We start from the raw sequence: 23,810 nt of genomic DNA on the forward strand, positions 1-23,810 counted from the left end.
ACCTTCTGCCCTCCCCCCCGCCCCGAAAGATAAAAGAGCTGGTTACAACTTCCCAAACTTCCCATAACCTTGGGCTTTTCACATGATTTGCAGGTAGATGGAGCAATACCTTGTGCCCCAGGTGGCTTAGAGCACCACACTTGGGCTGACCCTTCCCCCTTCCCCTTGAGTGCATGCATGCAGGACACTGGAATCAAGAGCCCAGCAGATTTTCTGAAGCTGTGGACCAGCTCCTTTTGTGGTAACTGGTGATTGAGATGATCATTTCATAATCAAGAGAATTTAGGAATCTAGAACAAAAGTGCAGAGCTGAAATTTGGTGATCTCAGACGGAAAGTACTAAGGTTTATATAGCTTAAATTTTTTCTATTTTTTTTAATTAAATTTTTTTTTCTCTCTGGAGGTAATAGAATCAAACTCATGATATATGCATATGACCAATCATGACATTGTCACTGAATACTAACATAGAATTAAATGTCAATTGCCTCTTAGTAAAAATTAAAAAACTTAAATCGAGGGGCTAGAGCAATAGTACAGCAGGTGGGGTGCTTGCCTTGTGTGCTGTCAACCTGGGTTTAATTTCTGGCACTCTATAGGGTCCCTGTAGCCCCTTCAGGAATGAGTCCTGAGCACAGAGCCAGGAGTAATTCCTGAGTAACACCAATTGTGCCCCCCAAACAAAACAAAGCAAAACAAAACAAAACAAGATTAGGTGGGTAATAATACTAAACTCTTCCCCTCTACATTGCTTTAAGCATTTCCCAGCTCTGTTTTCACATCCACCAACCCCCTTACAAGGGAGGCAATGGAGAAATATGGTTCAGTCAACATATGAAATTGCCCAAGGTTTCTTAAGGCCAGAATCTGTGTCTTGTTTCCTACTGTATCTGCAGTGTGTAGTTCTTTTGCTTCAGCTCAATCAGTCATTGGTTTTCCTCAAGTCCTTGAGTCATGCAAAGAAAGAATGAAAAATGTTTGCTTAATGTCCTACAGTAAAAGACCCCGGGGAGAGGAGAGGAGGCATAGGAGCTGGCATTCCTTTTGCTTTCTTTGTCTGTAAGAACACCCTAGTATACAGGCAGTCAACCCGGGCCTGATCCTTGCCCTAACGCAGGGTCCTCCAAGTCCCGCCAGAAGTGATCCCTGAGTGAGGAGCCAGGAGTAAGCTCTGAGCACCACTGGGTGTGTTCCACCGGAACTCCTCAAAACAAACAAACAAACAAAAGATAAAAAACAACTTTAATCCGTACCACAATTTTTTTTTTCCTGTGCCAGATTTGTTCTGGAGGGCGATGCACTTGCAAAGTTAAATACAACTTAGTCTACCAGCCGATGGCTTGGTGAGCTGAACCTGAAGTCAAAGATGTGCATCTTGATTGCAAGCTGGCAAGGTAATTGGGACTCTGTCCTCCTCCTCCTCCTCCATGCTCCCCCGCCCCCACCCCCACCCCATATCTCAGATTCTTCCTCTATCCTCAGGATGGATGCTTTGCTTCCATCCTCCTTCCCTGTTTCTGTCAGGTGATTCCTCGCCTGCCTTCTAGACTGTCCGCTATAAGCCAGACATCCTTTATCGCGTGGTTTTACTATTGCTATCTTATCAGGCAACCCCACTCCTGTTCCAGCCTCCCAGACCTCCTGAGCCTTTAGAAGCTGGCCCCGCCCCCCTTTCACTGAGCGGCTTCTCCCATTCCCCTTCTCTCTATTACGGTCTCCGTCAGCTCTGTTTTCTGTTAGGGGAGTGTGCATCTTAAATGTCTCAGCAACGTCTGTCTCTGTAGCCACAGTTCCTCTGTGTCCTCCATCCCCCACCCTCTTCCCAAGTCAGACACTAGAGTGAGGAGCATCAATTTACCATTTCTGGCCAGATACCAGATGTGCTTCATAGAAGCAAATTGTCATAGAAAATGTTTGCAAGTTTAGATAAATATCAAGGTCAAAGTGGTCAGGATGGAGAGAAAAATAACTAGTTTTCATTGTTATCACCATTAATAATTGTCTCAAGGAACCTCTCTCTCTCTCTCTCTCTCTCTCTCTCTCTCTCTCTCTTTCTCTCCTCTCATGATCTCTTAGCACCCCCTCCCATATCCTTTCTCTTGGTTTGAATAGCTGCAAAGTTTTTTTTCTGAAGAATCCTCAGTTGATTAATAGTCCTGATGTGGGCAATTTTATAGGGAGCAGGGAAGAGTTTTGTGTTAAATAATGATGAAAATTAGAGATACTACTTCTAGGTGAAATATTTGGTTCATTGCAAAGATATATTAGAATTTAAAGGATGAAAGTTGCAAGGTACCACCTAAATTATCTAGACCAATGGGCTTCAGCCTTTTTCTACCTGTGGACAAAAACCTGTCCTGCATAATGGTCCATGGACCAAGGCAGTAGACCAGTTGTTTTTGATCATTCTACCACCCATCTTGTATAACCTTTTAAATTTGGGAACTCATCAAAAATAAATCATCTTGCTTAAAGTCACACAGATATATAGAGTAATGATGCTTGCTATGAAAAAAACCTTTTTAGGATGATCACAAAGCACAATAGCAGATTAAAGACACTATGGGATTCAACTGCCAATCAATACATTTAAGTCTGGATGGTCAAGCATATTCCTAACCTACAGAGTTACAGAAATATCTGTGCATATATATTTTCTCTAGATCATGAGGGATTGCTAGTGTTCTGCAAAGTTGTTTGTTTTTACAAAACTTAGTTTAATGTAAGAAATTGCTATCTCTAGTCATTGAGAGGTCTTAAAGGGTGTGTTTGCAACAACAACACAAGAGATGCTTCTAAAAACTGGAATTATTCTTGAATTCTAGGGGACTTCTAGAGAAGTTTATATCTAGAGATGACCCTGCCGTCTCTCTGTGTTCTTGGAGTTGATCCCTGGAGACAAACACAGCTGGTGGCCTGTGTTGAATTCATTTCAAAGGATGAAAACAGTTGTTACTGAGGCATATCCATGAGTTCTGCTTCCTAGAAAGAGAGAGGAAGTGCAGGGAGCATTGCAACTCACCATAGACAGCTAGTACTGGGTCTGAGAGATGCTAGCTGCTAGCCTAGGCATAGGTACAATAGACTGAGGGACAATAAAACATATTTGTATAAAGTGACTAAGATATGAGAGAATAGAATTAACAGTTGGGTCTTTGAAAAGTGAAGAGGTAGTATTTATCTCCCTATCAGGTAGAAAAATCTTTTCCACATTAGGAATCTCATGTATTTCATTTTGTGATAATATTATCTTTGAGACTTGGCATGAGAATGGCATTCTTTTCCTGTTTGGTTTTGATTTTTGGGTTACACTTGGATCTGTTCATGGCTTAATCCTGGTTCTGTTCACAAGGATCACTCCTTGTGGGGCTCAGGGAACCATCTAGGGTGACAGGGATTGAATCCCTGGTCACCTGCATGAAAGCACATGCCTTAACTCCTGTACTATCTCTCTGGCCCCACTATACTTTATTCTAGAAAAAGGCTTTAGTAAGGTGTGTGTGTGTGTGTGTTTGTGTGTGTGTGTGTGTGTGTGTGTGTGTGTGTGTGTAGGAGGGGGAAGCACACCTGGTAGTGCTCAAGGGCTGGTCCCAGTGGCATTTGGGGTGATCATGTGGATTTGGGAAACTAAGGCTCTTGAATGCAAAGAAAAAAAATCTGAATGAAAAGAAAAAAAAAACCTGTATTTTTATCATAGTTTAGGTAGCATGGTTACAATAGTGTTAGTATGTAATAAGTTTTATTGTTTTATAAAACAATACAACTTTATAAAACAAAGCTCCTGGAAGTGCGCGGCCACATTCATGGCCGCGTGACCTCTTATAGTCTACTTTTCCCTCTCGGAGAACCTGGCAAGTACCAAGAGTATCCTACCTGCACAGCAGAGCCTGGCAAGCTCTACGTGGTGTATTCAATATGTCAAAAACAGTAACAATGATAGGTCTCATTCCCCTGACTCTGAAAGAACCTCTAATGCAGCACTGTTGGGAAAGACAAGTAAAGCGAGGCTGCTAAAATCACAGGGCTAGGATGAATGGAGACATTACTGGCGCCCGCTTGAGCAAATCAATAAACAATGGAATAACAGGGATGACAGTGATGGCAGTGATGTAATAATATGGATGTACAAAGTTACTGCACCTTCATTACCACCAAAGTGCCCCAAATCTTTGACCCTTGTTCATTATGTCACTTCTTGTCTGCTCTTCCTCCCCATCCAATCTTGATTCTACCTTTGCTGGATAACTCGGTTTTGTAATGAAAGGTCAAAAGCTGTCAACATTCATTACTGTATCTTCCCCTTGTTTTGTTTCTCTCCATACTATAGATAAATTAAATCATCAGTTATTTGTTCTCCCTTTAATTTACTGCATTTAACAAGACGCCCTCCAGTTTCAATCACGTTGCAGTAGACATCAAGATGTCATTTTTTCTAATTACTGTATAGTATTCCATTGTGTATACTACAACTTCTTATTTGTTCATCTGTTGTTGGACTTTATTCCAATGAATAGGGTAGTATTCTTCTTTTCTTATGCTGATATAGTTTTTTCAAGTTATAAGTTTATTTTCTGATACTGAATTCCAATGAACTACAACAGAGAAAGAAACAAAATAGTATAATGCTTCAGGATTTTCACATTAGTGGCACTGAACCCATCAATTACTTTGAAAGGGAAAGTGCTTGCAAAGTTTGGGACAGAATCTGTGATAACCATACACTAGGGGCATTTATTAGTCTTCTTAGGAATTATTTATAGTTGATTCATTTAAGTTGTGCCTATTACTTGTTGAAGTTTCTTCTAGAGTATTTTATAATTTTGTTTTATTTCCCTACTAAGAATGAAGTAATTTTCTCATATGTCTTTTATCTGTTATTTTTTAACATAACTAGACCAGGGTCACCAATTACTAACCTATCTTATAAATTTCAACAGTTTTTCAGTTAGTTGTTTTGGATTTTCTAAGTTTTTATCAAGTCACTTGAAAATGACATGATTTTGACTCTTTTCAATATTTATATCTCACATCTCTGTTATATCTATCGAGCTAGTCAGAAATTACTGGACAATAATAAGTGAAAAATGGTGACTTGAGAGGCCAGAGAGATAGTACAGGGATAAGGTGCTTACCTTGCTATCATCTGACCCAGGTTTGTTCCCTGGTATCCTATACAGTCTGTTGTAGGATAACATGGCCTCAGGTAGTTTAGGTTTATTGGGTTACACCCATCACAGTGCTCCCATTCCTCTTTGTTTATTTGTAGCTTCTTTCTTAGTGTTCTCTTGACTTGTAAATACTGTTTTTCTCTTCTCCTTGAGTCCTTTGCATAGTTTATTCAGAGCCATGTCCTTTTTGTATGGACACAGGAAGACTTAGCAAATGCTATGCTTTTATAACCTGGGACTCATTTGACTCTCCATGATATTTTCCTCCTGGGCATCTGTTCTCTCAACCTAAGCCTCAGCTGCCCTTACTTCCTAGCACTCCCAAAAGCAGGGTCCCGACGAAGGACGAGATGGACCCAGGGCAAGCAGTGAGTTGTGTGCTACCCTGGCATTGAGATGGGCCTGGCCAAGGTGCCTAATGCTTAACTATAAGTTAAGAGCTTGATCATGGACAAATGTTGTCATGATCCAAACAGTGATAACTAGATTTGGACCCTGCTAGGGTGAGGAATGATTAATCTGGCCTGAGTGCTGAGGTCTGAGCCTGTGGCAAGATGTTGTCAGGAGAGCTGCCTTGCAAGCCTCAATGTATCCCTTGCTATGTCCATACAAAAATAACTAGTATTAAGATGTTAATAAGTGTTTGGACTAAGGAAAGAAAAAAAACCTTAAGAGTCAGGAAGGGCTTTGGAATGCCCTGCCCTCAGGAAGGGCTTTCTTATGTTGATTTTGCTACCTGGCTGGGTGTAGCCTAGAGGGCAAGGTGGGAGAGACAAGGAGGAGGAGAGAAACAGGAGATCAAGAGAGGTTGCAGTTGATGCAGAGAGAGGCCAGAGCTGGGAGTGCGGGAGATGAGAAAGATGGAAGATTGAATAAATGGTAACTAATCAGCAACCAGCTTGGTCCTCGTTCTTCCTTCGCCTGTCCTTGGTCAATGGCCGTCCTGATCCAGTCCACACACAGCGGTTCCAGAGCACCGAAAGCAGGTGGTGAGACAGAGCTGCCCGGAGAGCCTGAGAGTGCATACGCGCCCCTCGGCGTGCCTTAGTTTTTTACAGTCTGTGGAACACTTCTGGAGGTATCCTTGAGTATAGAGCTAGGAGCAAGCCCTGAATACTGTCAGACAATTGTGACTTGCCCCAGCTGAAAATAAGCAAAAAATATGGTGATTTGGGTCCTTCCTCAATTCTGATTTCAATGGGAGTGCTTCTTTTTCTGTCATTAAGCTTGACGTAAATTTATCTTATTATCAATTTATCTTTATCAATTTCCAAATTTTATTGCATGTCACAAAACAAGTGGGTGAAATTTTCACTTTTAGAATTTATTGGTATTGTTTCTGTGCATATTCATGTATGTAGCACTGTAGCCCCATTGTTCATCGATTTGCTCGAGCGAGCACCAGTAACATCTCCATTGTGAGACTTGTTGTTACTGTTTTTGGCATATCAAATACGCCACGGGTAGCTTGCCAGGCTCTGCCATTTGGGCAAAATACTCTCGGTAGCTTGCTGGCTCTCCGAGAGGGACGAAGAAATCAAACTCGGGTTGGCCGCGTGCAAGGCAAACGCCCCACCCACTGTGCTGTTGCTCCAATCCATTCATGTACCTACAAGATATAATAAATGACTTCTAAAAACTTGGATCAGAACAATATTATAGTTGGTAGAGCACTTGCCATGCTCATGGTCTGCCCAGGTTCAATTCTCAACACTATATAAAGTCCCTGAGTTCAGCTAGGAGTGACCCCTGAGCACAAAGCCAAGAGTAGCCTTGAGCACTTTTGGATGTGGCTCACCCCTCAAAAAGCAAAAAACAAACCAACACCCCCCAACTTTATGAATGCTCTTAAAGTTGGCATATCCTTTATGGAGACCAAATTTTCTGCTAACCTTAATATTATTAATTATACTTATTTAAATTTTCTATATCAATTTATCTGGTTTGCCTTAGTCAAGCAGAAAATGGATAAGTCTATGTTAAAGTTACATAGCAGTTATTGTCTTATCTGTGTTTCTTAGCTTTTAAAATCATTTTTGCTTTATTATCATTTTATATAAGGTTAATTGGTGCATTAAGAAGATTAAATACAAATGCTACTTCATTATACTACTCTCTAGTTTATCAACATAAATAATATAATCTATTTTTCCTATTTAATTGCTTCTTCCTTGAAGCCTATTTTGCCCAAAATTAATATTGTCTTTCCTATTTTTAATTTAATTCTATTTAATAACTTTTTGCCTTTCCTTTCATTTATTTTTTATTGGAAAATGTCTTTGGTATTCTCTCTAAGGCAGCAGATATTTAGATTTAATTTTTTTATTCCAGAGTAAAAATCTTTATGAAGAATTCTTGGTAGCCAGATTTAACCACTTATGATTATTGACATACAAGATACCTTTTTGTTGCTGTTAACTTCTGTCATTCGATTCTATATGATATTTTTATCTTTTGCATTTTAACTGTTTCTTTTACTTCAGAGGCTTTCTTATCTGGAATATAGAGAACGCTTTTCATTTCTTTAATAACCAGGAAGGTGTATGTCCTCTTTTCAATTTAACTTTACATTTTCCAAAGCTTGTCATGGGTTTATATGTTTAAAAATATCACAGTCAACAATTAACCATACTTTTTTTTTTTTTTTTGGTTTTTGGGTCACACCTGGTGATGCACAGGGGTTACTCCTAGCTCATGCACTCAGGAATTGCACTAGGCGGTGCTTGGGGGACCATATGGGATGCTGGGAATCGAACCTGGGTCGGCCGCGTGCAAGGCAAATGCCTTATCCGCTGTGCTTTTGCTCCAGCCCCCAGTTAACCATGCTTTTTATGGGACTGGAGTGATAGTGCAATGGACAGGAAGCTTGCTTTGCACCCAGCTGACCCAGATTTAATCTCCAACAACCATGGCAGTTCCTTGAGACCTCCAGGAGTGATCCCTGAGCTCAGAGCCAGGACTAAGCCCTGAGCACTACTGGGTGTCATCCAAAGATCAAAACCAAAACAGCCTCCTCCCCAAAGAAAATGCTTCTCCCCCACCCCATACACTTCAAAGTTCCTACAACTGTAATTTTTGAAAGTTTTCTGTGGAAATTGAGGCATTTGGTAAATTTTTGTTGTCATACACAATTTTATAAACACGTTGTTTTCCACTTCTTGGAGAGAAGACTTATTTCAGGTATGTATTTCTCATTGTCCTTGGCCTGAATTTGAGTAAACTTTGTTCCATTTATAAATGTCTGATATGTACTTTCCTACCTACCCTCAGAAAGATGTCTGCATCTCCCTCCACCTCCCGTAATATCTTCAATTATTACTTTCTCTTCAGTTGTTCTGTTTTATTTCAAAACACTTTTGTAATACTCAACTTCAAGCTGTAACTTCCAGGGGTCATTCTTTGTCATAAGAGTTCCACATTTTGTGTAATTGTTTCTGGGTGAGGCATTGAAAGAACAACTTTCAAATTACTGGATCTATATTCAGAGTTAATTCTGTTCAGCATCTAAAACCATGGATTTTCTTGAATTATCACCTTATCTTGTCAATCTCATTTAAATTTTCTCCCTTAGCTTTTACTTCCTCATCTATTTTATTTCTATTTTTTGTTTACTCTTGTTCTAGAAAAAAAATTTTCCCTATTTTAATTTACTATTTCTATATATGATTTTCAGAGGTCCTCTTCTAAGTTTCCCTTTACTTTATAGTTCAGTACATTTAATACTTTCTATTTCTTGTTTTCATTTATCCATCTTCAACTAGGAAGTGAATTATCTGGAACTGCCTGTTGCTTACATACCTATGGGGCCTGTGGATTGCTCCTGGCACTTCAATTGGGTTTTGATGAAATCCTCTTCCCAGATCTGTAATTGTATATCAGATTGATGAACTGACCTGGTTTCCAGTGCATTAGTTTATTCTACTACTATTCTGCTGTTCTGTGATAAGAATTTTTTTTCTTGTCCTAGTGCCCAACTCCCTAATATTCAGAGTAGATTAAATTCGCAAAATGACAGTTCCTACATGCAAAGATACTATGACTTTTTCACTCTTTGAAGTGGGGTCACATGTTGGAGGATACAGTGGGTCACAGTCAGTTTCCTGCCTCCTCTCTCCTCCACTCTTCTTTTTTTTTTTAATGATGATCATGTTATCTAAATGGGTATAGAAATATTATGGCAAAAGTGAAGCCGCTATCTCCATGTGCTATTGAATCTGTGAATTCATAGGAAAAAAAGTGGAAGTAATCAAAAATCTCCCTATTTATTGTCAGTTGCTTATGAGCCTTTCATCTTACTTTTGAAGTACAACACTCATGGGCCAGTAATTGATTATTTCTATTCAGTATCACAGGTGAGTAGTAAGTGGAACTTCTTACCAGAATTGTTGTTCAATTTTTAATACTGGTTGTCAGTATTTTTAAAGAAGTTTCATTTTCTCTCATAGCTTAACTGGAACACTAGGAAGTGTTATTTTCTTTATTAAACTTCTAGTTAGAAATTCTAAAATAAAATATGTTACTATTATTAGATGGGCTGGAGTGATAGCGCAGTGAGTAGGGCATTCGCCGTGCACGCGGTCGACCCGGGTTCGATTCCTCCGCTCCTCTAGGAGAGACCGGCAAGCTACCAAGAGTATCTCGCCCGCATGGCAGAGCCTGGCAAGAAAGCCGTGGCATAATCGATATGCCAAAAACAGTAACAACAAGTCTCACAATGGAGATGTTACTGGTGCCCGCTTGAGCAAATCAATGAGCAACAGAATGACAATGATACAGTACTACAGTGATTATTATTAATTATTATTTTTGTCTGGGCTACACCCTCCTGTCCTCTGGGGCTACTCCCATCTTGATAGTCAGGATTGCTCTCGGGAGTGCTCAGGGGACCAGGTGGTGCTGGGAATTAAACCTGGGGTTCTAGAATGAAAAACCATGGTCCAGGGCTTCAAACAATCTTTCCAGCCCTGAGAGCATTTTTAAGCTGAAAATGTTCAATTCTTTTGAACTCAGTTGTAAGAGGTGCCTCAAGAAGCTAACTGCTTGAGCTATGCATCCCAGTGAAATATTAATCACACAATTAATAGCTAATACACAATTTAAACAGCAAACATTAATATAACAATACATAGATAATACAGTATAGGCAGATGGTTGAGAGGACTGAAAACTAGATCACTAGCCTACTGGATTTTTGAAATAATCTTATGCAAGTTATTTAACATCTTAGCTTCTTATTTATAAAATGGGAATAGTTCATAGACCTAGCCTAGGATGAGTGTTGTAAGGCAAGAAAAGCAGTCAGTTTAGTAGTAACATTCACAGAACATGTTATGTATTTTATTATATTTAATATTATTTAAAGTAACATAATAGTTGCTTATAAATATCCTCTAATAGGAAAACATCTCTAATAGATATTCCTATTGTTACTTTTTATTAACCAGGAGATCATTATTATTTTTTAAATTCAATTTATTAATAAGGAGATTATTATTACTTTTTCATTGTCCTCTGCAGTAATAAATAAAAACTTACTGTTTTATTTACAAAAACAGTAAGTTTTTATTTATTATGTTGAATGTTGTTAAATGATATTAAGAGATTGTGTGGTGCACTTTTCTCAATCATCTATACAGATTACATAATTCACCCAATAATCCATGAGGCAGATACTCTCATGAGTTCTCATTTTACCGATGAACATCAAAAACAATTTGTCTGTGGTCACATTACTGGGAATGTGACCAAGCGATCAACATGCACATTCTCATTCTTATTCAAAATTTTGTGTTCCTAAATGAAATATCCATTCTCACTGCCTCTACTTATATACTCAAGCTTGGCACTCACTACTTGAACTTATTGTTGAGTGTGTATGTTGAGGCATACAATCATTACCCCCAAATGATCTATATTGTAGGGGAAACTATAAAAAGATCAGAAGTTTGATTGAACATGTCTATTTGGAGTTAGCAGTTCTTACGGGTAGAAATAGTGGTTTATACTTCTATTACACTTATTATTTTCTGAGATACTTTTGCATATGCTGATTTATAACAGTATTTAGAGCATGTCAGATGACACTCTTATCTTAACTATAATACTGTTGATCAGAGGTTATTTTAAATAGTGATGCAGATTATTAGAGAAAGATTTGGGATTACTTATAATAATAAATCATTAGTATTTACTGTATGACAAGCACCATCCTTATCCCACCAATGGGCATAAATACTCAATAAATACTCAACAGTCAATTGTGTACAATGGTTGAGGTACTTTTAGTATAGATTCAGAATTTAAATCCAGAATGGGACTTTCAACTCTAATTTTAGTCTATTTTCTGCTACTTCTCTTTGAAAGGACATATAATGGAGACGGTCCACTTTTAAACACATTCAGCATGTAAAAACATCGATTTGATAGCATGACATAGTATTATTAAATAGTTTCAAAATTTATACATAATAACCTCAATGTTTTTTTATGGTGACCACAATGCCACCTATTTGCAAACTAAATCAATAAATATCAACCATCTACATTGTGCTGGACATTGTCCTGGGTGCAAGAAACATATACAAGGAAACCATCTTGCAGAGAGATTACTATCTTTTCGGAGAAACATCAAGTAGGTATAGACACAACCATTTCTAAACATAAATAGGGTCAGTTCCCTGCTGCAAAGCATGGAGAGTTCTGAGAACCAGTCAGCAGAGCCAAGCTGACTGCAATTGAGAGTCTTTAAGGAAAGACTCATTGACAAAGACACCTTGGATTGAGAATGATAGTTAATGATATGTTAATTACAAGAAAGAACTGTGTTCAAGAGAAAGAAGGCTGGGGTTAAGATGTGAGATTTGGGAAATTCTGAGCAACTGAAAGAAGGCTAACTAATTAGAGCATATTGAGGGATAAAAAGAGTGGTCCAGGATAGGCTCGGGGAGGCAAAGTCACAAATACCTTGTTAAAGATTTCCTCTTTAAGAAAGGGTAACCCATTAAGATGGCAGACCATGGTGTTTGGAAAGATTCTTTAGTCATAAGCATGAATAATACATTATGGGGAACAAAGATGAATGCAGTGTGCAGTGGAATAAGTCTTGAGGCTACTGTGGTAATGTGGATCAGGCAAGATGGTAGCATGGGCTAGGGATGGGAATTGGTCACGGAGAAAATAAATTTATCAAGATTTCTTATACATGTGCGATGAACACGTCAGAATACCTTCTGGGTTTCTTCACTGAATTATCACAATGGTGCTCTAATGATTATATTTTCATCACTAGGAAACATATTCAGAATGCAGTTAGTTAGACACTCTGTGGTCATACAACTCATTCATGGCAGTCAAGAACTCAGTATTCTTGCATGCTCACTTGAATTGCATGGCATTTTTAGGGGCAGTGAGGGCTCAAAGGATGTGAGGAACACTACTGATAGTCTTCAATGAATGAAGCTGGACAGTTCCATTCTTGGACAGTGTGGTGCTGGAGGCCACTGGGGCCACATCTGGCAAAGTTCAAGAGCCTCCAAAGCTACTCCTAGTAGTGCTTATAAGGCCATCTGATGCCAGAGGTTGAACTTAGGTTTTTGCACATATATTTGTGACCCCTAAATTATATTCCCCCATATTAAATCTGTGCTCACAATTGCTTTACTGAAGAATGATAAGAATCACATAACACATTATGGAAAGGAGAGGTTTAAAAACAGCTGGTCAGAGTCTGGGATATAGTAGAGCAGTTAGAACACAGACCTAGCATATCCCTGACACAGGTTTGATTCCTGGTACCACCTGATCTCCCTGAGCATTGCTGGGTGAAACCCTGGGGTTCCTGAATTTTGCCAAGTGTGGCCTGGAGGATGCCAGAACCACAGAGATGGTTCAGGTATCCCCAGCACTGTAGGGCCCAAGCAACTTTTATATGGAACTACTGGCATTGTTGGCTGAGAATCATTTGTGGGATCCCTTGTCCCCTGAACACCGCTTGAGAGATCTCCCACCCCACAAATATCTGGTCAGTGTAAGCCCGCACTTACACTGGTCAGAGTAATCTGATACATATAGCCACATGTCTATAGCTCATACTACTGCTAATTTTCATGAGCTCAAAGAAAACAGCACAAAGATCTTTAGTGAGCATGGTTCTGTCAATTAAACTTTTAATAACTTATGTTTATTGTGTCAAAATTTTTAAAAAAGATGAAGATATTCTGTAATCCTTAGGGAATGGTTACGTTTTCTATTTTAATTATACAGTGCCCTGAATTCTAATTAATTACCTTGGGTATTTTGTTGGATGATCATAAGAGATCCTAGACCTGGTAATGATTTTAATTTTGAGGCTCCGGTCTTCTCCTCTGTTGAATAAAACAAATGAAACATTGCTCCTACTTAATTATCATTGCCATTTTTGATGTTTGTTTTTCATTTGGTGGCCACAGCCAGCAGTGCTCAGGGCTTACTCCAGGCTCTATCCTCAAAGATTACTCCAGGCAGGGTTCAGGAAACCATATACACTGGTGGGGATCAAACCTGGGTTGGCAGAGTGCAAGGCAAGTGACCTATATCCTATCCTATCATTCAGGATCCACTGTCCTATTTTCAAACCTGAGTGTGATAATTCTGGACCTACTGGTGCCCTGGCAACGTAGGACAGAAAAGCACCATATCAGAGTTTCCTGAACTACTTTTCCTGGTCTCTTCCGTGGTTTGCTCCTTGGTAGACTGGAGATAGTACTGCTGATCTCACAGAGTTGCTTGGAGGATTAGTGCAAATATGCAGAGTTTGCTGGGCCCAGTGTCTGAACATAGCAAGTCTTCAACACACGGTAATCTAACATTGCCACAAATGCAGGGCAGGAAGCAGTTTGCTGAGTGACCTCCTACAGCCTAGAAGTTCCAGCTCCAGCTCCAGTTCCAGAGGGAAATAGAGTCCTAGAAGGCCAACTAGCCCTAACTTCTCTCACTTTAGCCACTTCCCTTGGGGAGCTATCCCCACGTCATGTTTTGAGGTCCTTGCCATTGGAGACGGCAATGTAAGACTTAGACTTTGTTCTATAAGAGAAAACAACATAGTGTGGTGGGGTAGTCAGCTCCTAACCCCAACACAACTTGTGCTGTGTCAAAATACTTAGCACTAAGGGCTGGGGTAGCGGGGAGGGGTTAGGCGGTTCCGGGAAGTGTCTCATTTTGCTTTAGTGGGTCTGGAAGGCGTGCTAGCGAAGGCTTCATTGGCGTCGGAGGATAGGATGTGTTGTGTGCAGGAAGCAGGCATATATGCTACTTTGTATGCTCTTTTGGTATACTACCGTTGTGTGCTTGTGTGCTATCGAAGCATCCTTTTCTAGAACTTGCAGCCCATAGGTGCCAAGGGAAGCCAGGCTGCTGTGAGAAATCTAGGGTTAGAGTAGAGAGACACATGGGGCGGGTGAGAGGAGGCTCAGGCCAGGCAGGTATTTGCATTCCCCAATAGCTCCCCTTCCTGCTAGCACCTGCCTATTCTGCTTTCGAACCCCAGTCCTATTTCAGGCCCTTCCATCTCCCTGTCTCCTTTCTCCCAGGCCAGAGGAAAGGCTCAGGTGACAAAAAGGTTTAAGTTGCAGCATATGTGGTTGATGTTGCTGGCATCCCTTTAGTGGGGGAATTTGCCTTTGAGTTATTTGACTTTTTTGTGGAAGGGAGCCCTGACACTGGGATCTCATCCTCTCTTGGGTCTGTGTGGCATAACGTAATAACACAAGGTCCTGGATAGTGACTATGCTTATGTTTGGTTTATCAGTGTTGTTTTCACTGTTTAGTAGCAAAGAGCTCCCATCTCATCCAACCATTCCCCATACATGTTACATATCCTCGTTGTTTTAGATTTCACTGACTGCCCAGCCTAATGATATGAGCACATATGTCCCCTGGAGTTAAGTTTGTTATATTTTTTGTATTTCAGTTGCAGGATTATGTCAGCCTTTTCTATAGTAACTGTCCTTTATATTTTCCTGCTTTCTTTTCTTTTTTTTCCCAGTTATCCTCTTTTTGATGTAGTTCTACCAAATAACGCTTTATATGCATTATTTCCTTGGTCCTAGGCAAAGGACGTTGGATGTTCAAGGATTCCCTCCCATTTCCTACGACTGAGTCCAGACCACAGCACCTGCTACCAGCTAATTTCCCACATGCTTACCCAAGTGAGAACTGAGGTGGCTGTTTTTCTTAAAACCCAACAAAATAATTTATGATGATTTTAATTGAATTTAAGTGAAAGGATGAAATCAATTATTTAGCCTGCAATGTTTATCTTTTCGACATTCGAAAGAAACTTATCACATCCAGCTGCTAAGACATATATCCGAGATTCAAAGTCCTACATCTGTGAGGGAAAAGGTTGCAGAGGATGCAGTTGGGATTATCATGGGTGCATCGTATTCTCATTCCATCACTAGGCAGAGACTTTGGGTCTAAATTTAGGTCGTGTCTGGGGAAGCATGTGGGAAAGCATTTGGGAAAGCACTTTAGTTTACAAACACTGACACCCCTGGTGTCCAGAAATTTGGCAGAAGACTGTTCGATCCACATACCACCTCCGACCCATCATAATTCCCAGGGAATCTACATTTCAAGAACTCAGCAGGGCTCGAGCATATATGTATTAAGGGTCACAAAAGAAAGTTGGATGAGGAGGAACAAAATAATGTGGCTAACATGTGGCACTGTTACAGAGCCCTGGCGGAGATATACTGTTTATACAGCAGTTGTCTGGAAAATAGATGTTTACTTGTAGGGAGTGTATTAAGATCTTTGCCATTAGGCAATATATTTCCCGCATGGGGCCTTGTTTTACAGAAAACCATGTTGGAATAAAACCTTTAATTAGCAATTCTTGTGGCAATGAGAACAATTAAACAGCAATGCTTTTCCTATTCTACATTGGCTGAGAGTGAGGCCATTTTAAGATGGTATATTTTATTTAAAGCAGAAAATAAATTTTTTCCTAAAGAATAAATTACTTAGAGAAACTTTGTTCCTCAACAATCAGCAAGGACTTAAACACCTTCAACTTCCCTGAATTATCCATCTTCTGAAAAAAATGTTATATTTTAATATGTCTAGGAACATCTTTTGCATCAGATTTTTATGGGTTTTTTTTTGAGTTCCTTATGTCAATGAGGAGACAAAATATTTTGTTCCACAATTGCAACTTTTTGGAGGGGGCACAACTTTTCTGGACAAGGACTCGTCATCACAAGAATTTCCTTTCCTTTTGACACATTATGCTTTTTCTGCTGCTCTTTCCTTTTTTTTTTTTTTTGCTTTTTGGGTCACACCCAGTGATGCTCAGGGGTCACTCCTGGCTTTGCACTCAGGAATTACCCCTGGCCATGCTCAGGGAACCATGTGGGATGCTGGGAATAGAACCCGGGTCGGCCGCGTGCAAGGCAAACACCCTACCCGCTGTGCTATCACTCCAGCTCCTGCTCTTTCCTTCTTAATAAGCTGATTTGAGCTCCCTAGTACCATTAGAGGAAAGGTTAGTCCTGATCCTAGAGTGCTGTGACAATGGTTACATCCCAGTGCTGAAATAATCCATTTTTTTTTAAGCGACAAGTTGGGTCCAACATCAAGCCAGTCGACACAACTGTCTGACCCGCTCATTGTAGGGGTGTGGACATCCTGAGCCAGGCGCACACATCCTAAGTCTCGGTTCCTTATGTGTAAAGTGAGGGGATCACTTCATAGGTCCACAGTGTGGATGATAATCAAATGGAAAAGAAAAATAGAGATACCTTGAACAGACTCCAGCAAATAGGATTCTACTCAACCATTGCTCTCTGTTAGGATGCAACATCCCATTAGGGACAGAGAGGTTGACTTCTTAGTGTCCTTAAAGTCTGGATGAAGGTAATTTGCAGGAGCACAGCCATTCCTCCCTCTGTCCCTTCCTTGGGGGCACAGTATAGATTTGGTAGATCAAGGAAGGTGCCAGAAGAAGCCTCTGAATTTTCACTCCAGATCTTCTCCACTTAACTGGCTAATTCGCTTTATCAGCATATATATTCCATCTTTCTTCATTTTCTTTTGTTTAATAGAGCCCACTCTTACAGTTAAATGCAGAAAAAAGGTGTTATATAGTAATGGAGCTCTCTTAAATCAACAAATACCTCTGAAGGGAAGACAGGTGAGCAGAGTGAAGTCAGGAAAAAGAGTTTTCAGTGTGGTTTCAAGAACATAGCTTTTTCAGAGATCTGTGCCAGGGTGCAAATATCTAGGACAATCACTGACTTTTCATATTTATTTTTAATTTTACATAGCCTAAGGCCTAAGATGACTCTTCACGCTCTTCCCCCACAATGGTCTGTCCCATTCATCCTATGCCAAGCACTTGGGTCAGAATACACACTCACCAGGAACATTCAAAACTGAATTAAAAAATGTTCCGCTTTTCCCCAGCTGGAGCCTAGGGAACCTCAAAACGGCCTTGGAAACCTCTTAGTAGAATCCACTCACTTTTTGTGGGACACTTTCTCTGGTCACACAATGCTATAGGTATTTGCAATTTAGAGCAGGAGCAGGAGAAATAAACTACAAGAGGAACATTTTTATGTATTTTTCATTTCCTAAACTCTGCACTTGCTTTGTCCCTTGGAGTACTTCATTTTTTAGATGGTCCCACAGAACTGCTTTAGTGCACAAGTTTTAATGATAGCCTAGACTGATAGGTTTTGAATGAACTTTTCTCCCCTTCATTTAAGCTTCTTTGTTTTAAAACAATCCCACTGAAAAGGACACACTTAGTTTTCCACTGCTGCTTCTTTTCTCTTCATGCTCATGAATGCACACACAGACATGTATAGACACACTTAAGTGCACATGTACACACTCATATGTGTACACATGCTCACATGTACACACTCATATGTGTACACATGCTCACTCACACATACCGTATACATGTAAACATCCAGAAGGAACAATGCATTGTCAAAATGGTCCTGTTGAATTGTAATCCAGTGTGAGTTACTGAGTGCTGATAAGTAAAGGAAGTTCAACCAGACAGTTTAATCCTCCAATTTCCTGTCTTCTAATCAGCCCCTGATTCTTTTGGTTTTAAATTAGAAACATTCCTGACAATATTCAGGACAGGTGAAGGAAAATCAACTAGAAAATAAGTAAGGACAAAGCATTTATTTTACTGTCTAAAGTTCACAGGAGAAATATGAGTGTAATAACAGGAAATCAAGATTTTTAAAAAAGATAGTGGAAGTGCATAGGCTAGCTTAAGTAACCAATCTAGCCAATCGCATTTCTGAATGAAGTACATTTGGGCCATAATTTGATTTAAAGAGAAAAAAATGAAGCAGTTTATGTATTTGGATATCCCCAAGTATAAGAAATGGTACTTTAAAAGAGATTGTGTAAATCTAACCTAAAAGAAAATAATAAGAAGAATTTATTAATGCTTGTGGGAGAAAAAATTAACCCCTTCATTCATATTTTGCTTACATTTGATTATTTCTAAAACTGATAAAATAATGGTTAGAGTGATTAGAAACTTTGGATGTTAAGCTGTATAAAGGTAGATAAAAATCATACAAATGTGTATTTAGAAATAAATTCAGATAGAGTGGACAAATCCTTGAAATAAAATGTGTATAAATACATTTCTCATGGACATTATTTCTTGGAAATATACTTGGCACTAAATTCTCTTGTTTTGATCCTTTTCATTTATAGTCATTGTCATGATTTCCAAGTTATTTTAATCATCATCCAGTTAGTGCAACTGCATAGAAAAATTGTCATTAAGGAGTGCCTTGAACAGAATACAGAAAACCATCATTCACAAAAGTGACTCAGTAGAGAGGGAACATTTAAAGAATGGAAACGGTAAATACAACTTCAGATGTGAATTCATGCAACTAACAACAAAAGGTCTCCATGAAATATGAGTTCTTAGTTTTATGCCTGCTGTACTTAGGGCTGCCAATCATTTGGGAAGTAAGCTAGAGTTGAAAGGTTTTTGAATTGTTGAGCACAGTAAGACAGTATTTCACACTAAATGTAGGCATTTTCATTGTATGGCTCTAGCACGTCCTTTCTGCCCAAGGAGTTTTCTGGTATAAAAATAATCTGATTTTCACAAATTTGGAATTTGTGATGGTTAATTCTTGATTGAAAATGGTACAGCAATTTCAGAACCGAATGCTTTTAAACTAAGGGCTTAAGAACTTAGTGTGGGGTGAGGTGGCGGGGGTTGGCATGATTTAATAGCCTTTATTTCATAGTCTCTTTGAGTTTTTAAGTTGGATCGCAAAAGCAAGACAAGTGTCCTGGTAATTCACTTAAAATAGTCCTAAAGTATCTTGTTATCAGGAATTTATTAGGAAGAGTAGGATGTTTATTGTCTTCAATTTAATGCCTTGTAGAAGGAAGGCAAAAACACTGGACAGAATTCTATTTTCATGCATAATATGCATCCAGGGTGCTTCTATTTCATTCGGAGTGGGAGAAAATTCCTTGTGGGTTTTCTTTAGTTTTATGTAGGAAGGTTTCAAACAGAGATGTCACAACATAGCTAGATGAAGTTGATACGTAATATCTATTTCTTGATTTGCATGATTAAAGCATCAGAGAAGTGGTTCAGATATCAAAAAGATTTCTCATAAGTGGCAGCGCCAAAGGTAATTACTGTTAAAATGTACATGCCCCAAACCTGCCTGTTAACTTTTAAATTGTTTACAACTCCTTGGGTTGGAATAAAAGTTTGCATGCAACTTTTTGGGATCGAGACCCCTTTCTTGCTTCATTTTGAATATAGAAAATATGCCCAGCATGTCTCTTATCCCTGTCCTTCAAGACAGCATTAAGTGCAACTAAAAAAAAAAAAAAAGCAATAGAAGAGAGAACAGGCCTTGCTCCACAGTTTTTGTTTTAAAACCACGATTTCTTATATAAAAGTGGCCTTTTTAAAGAGAACAGCTACAATTTTCTACTTACTCCTTAAATATCAGCCTGATTAATTTAGTCAGCAGACCTCCACTTACTTATCCAAAAGTACAGTTAAAGCCGGGTGCATTGCGAGGGGGGTGGGGAGAGAAAGAGAGAAAGGAGAGAGGTTGTTATTCTCAGTCTTTTATTAACCAGTTTCTTTCATTCTAGTGGGTCTTTATTATTTAGAAACATGAAAAAGGGACCCAGAGCTCTCTCCATTCTCACCTAAAAATTTGGAGTAAATAACGGCAGTCTCCGATCAGCTCCAACATATGCCCTCCCTCCTAAAACAAACAAACTCATTTGCCATACAAATTGTTTACGATTCATTAAAAAGCAAAATTGCATATCCCCCGAGCTGGCAGCTGAGGCTGAGCCTCCACACGGGCGGAGGGGGCATTCACTGAGTTGTCTTTGTATGCTGGGAGCACCAAGCCGAGGTCCCCACTCTGCAGCCCGGAGTCTGTGCGGCCAGATGACGCATGAGGTAATTTTCAAGCTTTATTTGCCTTTAGTGTGAAACGCAGATTTTGTACTGTCCTTTGGTTAAAGAACTCTTTCGGGGCAACATAAAAACATTTGCTTTTCGTTGGGGGAAAATCGTGCCTGGTAGAGGGGTGGGAGTGTGGAGGGAGAAGGAAGCGAATGCAATTCAAGGGCAGGGAAGAGCTAAGGGAAAATGCAAACTGTGTCTTATTTTAATTAATCCTCTCCCCCTCCTGCCTCCAAGCTCTCAATTTCCCATCAATAATGAGAAATTTACATTAGAATTATTTGTAACTGGCAGATCTAAAATGCTGTGGTATGTGGTCAGCTTGGAGGAATTAAAAAATTGATTTCTTCTTTATAGTGACTTCTGAAACTTCTTTAAAGAACCTCTTGGGTTCTCACCCCCCACCCCCCTTTCAAAGCAACTATCTAGAAGTATTGAAGTTGAGAGAAACTTCCTGTAGGATGCAGCCTAAACAGCAGCATGCGAGCTCACAGCATTGTTTATTTTTAGGCAACTGCATTGCTAGATGTTTCCAACCACTTTTATATTTCATATTCCCGGCGGTAAAACATCTGTAAAATAATTTTAAATGGAAAGCAACTTCCACGTAAACTTTACAAAAAAGACATGACAGTTTTCCAAGTTACAAAATTGGTGATCTTTGCAAAGGATAATAATAATAATAATAATAATAATAATAATAATAAAAGACAACACAATTTGCCATAAAAAGTAACAGTCTATAAAACCTGAGCTCCTGAAACACAAGGAAGTAGAATGGCACCCAGAATATGACATCAGCACGCATTTTTAACAAACTAGTTTTAGAAAATAATAGCTAAATCAAACAGTAGATTCATGCCTAGTGTTCAAAATGCTGCCTAAGGAAAAGCAATAGGCAATATCACAGCATACAAGTAAACCTTGTCTTGCTAGCCAAAACTCTAATGGGAAAATAAGTGCCCTGATTAGAAGTTCAGGGTCTAAGGGGATAGTCCCCTGCTAGTCTAATTAACCCAAAGCTGCAAGTTACATTGTCCTGAAACCACTGGTAAAGTTTCTAATTGCAAGTTAAGAAATTGCAAGCTCAAAGACACATGTGCACACATACCCACAACCACCTTAATGCAAGAGTCCTTAGGATGAACACAGCGCACCCCAAGAAGCAGCTGAATAGAATCCTATGGAAGCTCACTTTTAATAGTCTCTCAGTCCTCAGAACTCCTAAAACTTGCCAAAATGACACCACCATTGGTCCAGGAAGGGGAAAGGAGAACTCTTCGAAGATCTTACGTTGGAATCAGCCATGTCCTGTCTTGTAGTTCCATTTGCCAGTCTCTCCTTCAACACTACTCTCTCTCTCTCTCTCTCTCTCTCTCTCTCTCTCTCTCTCTCTCTCTCTCTCTCTTTTCTTAAATTGATATCTATGTGAAATGAGCTGAAGTTCACGGTCCAGTTAGGAACGGATAATACATTCATTGTCCTGGCAGCAAACTTTTTTTTTTCACTCCCTGGAAGAATTCACGCTTGCCGCAAGAATAATAATTACGGAAAACTAGAAATGCCCTGCTAACAAATTAATCCTTAACGGACACCTCCCTAACGAGAGCAGTAATGATTCGAGGGCTCACTTCCTACCAGGACCGGCATGTCCCGTGACAATAAGCTATTGTGCATCTTCCAAGCTCACTCTACCTCTTATAGATCGAAGATGTCAAAGGTTGTCTGACCTGGCTGACCAGGACATGCGAGTTAACTCCTTCTGTGGCCGCCCGGTAGAAAACTTTATTAAAACTTTATGGGGACCCAGAAGAATTAAAAAAAAGTGGGGACGTGGGGGGTCTTTTGCACCCTGAACTCGATTTCCTAAGAGACTGTGGATTTGCTCTGACAAACAAATGGGAAAAGTTAGATGCTAGCTAAAGGTCCCCGCCTGGGAAACAGTGTGGGGACCCAGACATCTCTCACAGGTGGCTGCGGGCAATCCAATTACTGGAGCAGGAGCGAAATTCAGTCAGGGGTTGATTGTCTCCAGCGCCCAACACACATCCGAAACAAAACAAAAAACAAAATAAAACACACTAAAAACAAAGCACCATCCTACCCGTGAAAACACAAGTAAAGGGGATGAAAAACTAGAGAGAGGGAGCAAACTTCAGACCAGGACAACTTTCATTTAGTATTTATTATTATTATTATTATTATTATTATTATTAATCCTAAGACCAGCCCCACTGAAACACCCACCTCAATCTTAAATTATCTGCTACCCTTAAAAAAAATTAAAAAGAAAAGCCAAAGGAAAGAAACGAAAGAGAAAACAAAAACTCCCCAGCACTGTCCCAGGGCAAAGCCAGGGCAAGCTCGCCTGCCTGGGCACTCCAGTCCCAGAGTGACAGAGAGAGGGTGGCAAGAGGGAGCAGTGTGAGGCTGCTTCATTGCAGAGTGTGAAAAAAATCAAATGTGAATTTGATGAATGTGAGGTCTGGGACATTTTGTCAAAGAGGGAGGGAAAGTAGAAAAGGGAAAAAAAAAAAAAAGCAGCCCGGCTGCCAACTCACCATCCACCAAGTTCTGGCCGAGATGTCGTAGCAGAGCTGCCATTTGATGGAGCCGTCGGAAGCTTTCCCTGCCATTACGCTGTCAGCAAGCTTCATCTGATGCTAACTCACGGGAGATAAGACACCTAATTGAGAAAACATTTGCAGTGGCATGTGGGGCAACATGTAGTCCGGTCCATACCATATGGAATCATGGGTAAAAAAAAAAATCTCCTTGACAATGAACCAATCTCTCCCAGACCCAGTGGCAAGGTGAAGTGGAGAGGGAAAAGTCCTCTGCTCCTAACACTGTCTTCTCGCTCCTTTTTCAAAAACAAGGACCCACTGCTCCACATCAAAGAGGCGGTTAAAATTAGGGCTTCTTCTCTCAGATGATTTTGGTCTGCAAGGTTTTTCCTTTCCTTCCAACAACCAATCCCCCCTCTTTTTTTTTTTTTTTTTAAGGAGAATAAAGAGATTTAATAGGACAAAGGCAGGTAGTGGACTGCGGAGAGAGATCGCCACAGGCTATCAGCCTAAAATTTCTGCTTGACAGATGGAACTGCTTAGACACTATCATGCAATGTTTGGGGCTTTTTTTTTTTCAGCTCCCCCCACCCCCAC

The 23,810-nt window shown here is 39.8% G+C and overlaps 1 protein-coding gene across 3 annotated transcripts in view; it reads right to left on the reverse strand.

Moving 5' to 3' along the window:
* Nucleotides 1–23,346, reverse strand: part of NFIA (nuclear factor I A) — a 632,562-nt gene extending 609,216 nt beyond the window's left edge. The window contains exon 1 of one of the 3 annotated variants that reach the window (XM_055137450.1): nucleotides 23,208–23,346. In XM_055137450.1, the coding sequence (XP_054993425.1) occupies nucleotides 23,208–23,303 (96 nt within the window). In that variant the 5' untranslated portion in view covers nucleotides 23,304–23,346. The remainder of the gene's footprint in view (nucleotides 1–23,207) is intronic. The other 2 variants (XM_055137452.1, XM_004607099.2) reach the window with 2 other exon arrangements.
* Nucleotides 23,347–23,810: the final 464 nt, after the last annotated feature.

This window comes from Sorex araneus, chromosome 5, assembly GCF_027595985.1.
Source record: "Sorex araneus isolate mSorAra2 chromosome 5, mSorAra2.pri, whole genome shotgun sequence".
Taxonomy (NCBI): Eukaryota; Metazoa; Chordata; class Mammalia; order Eulipotyphla; family Soricidae; genus Sorex; species Sorex araneus.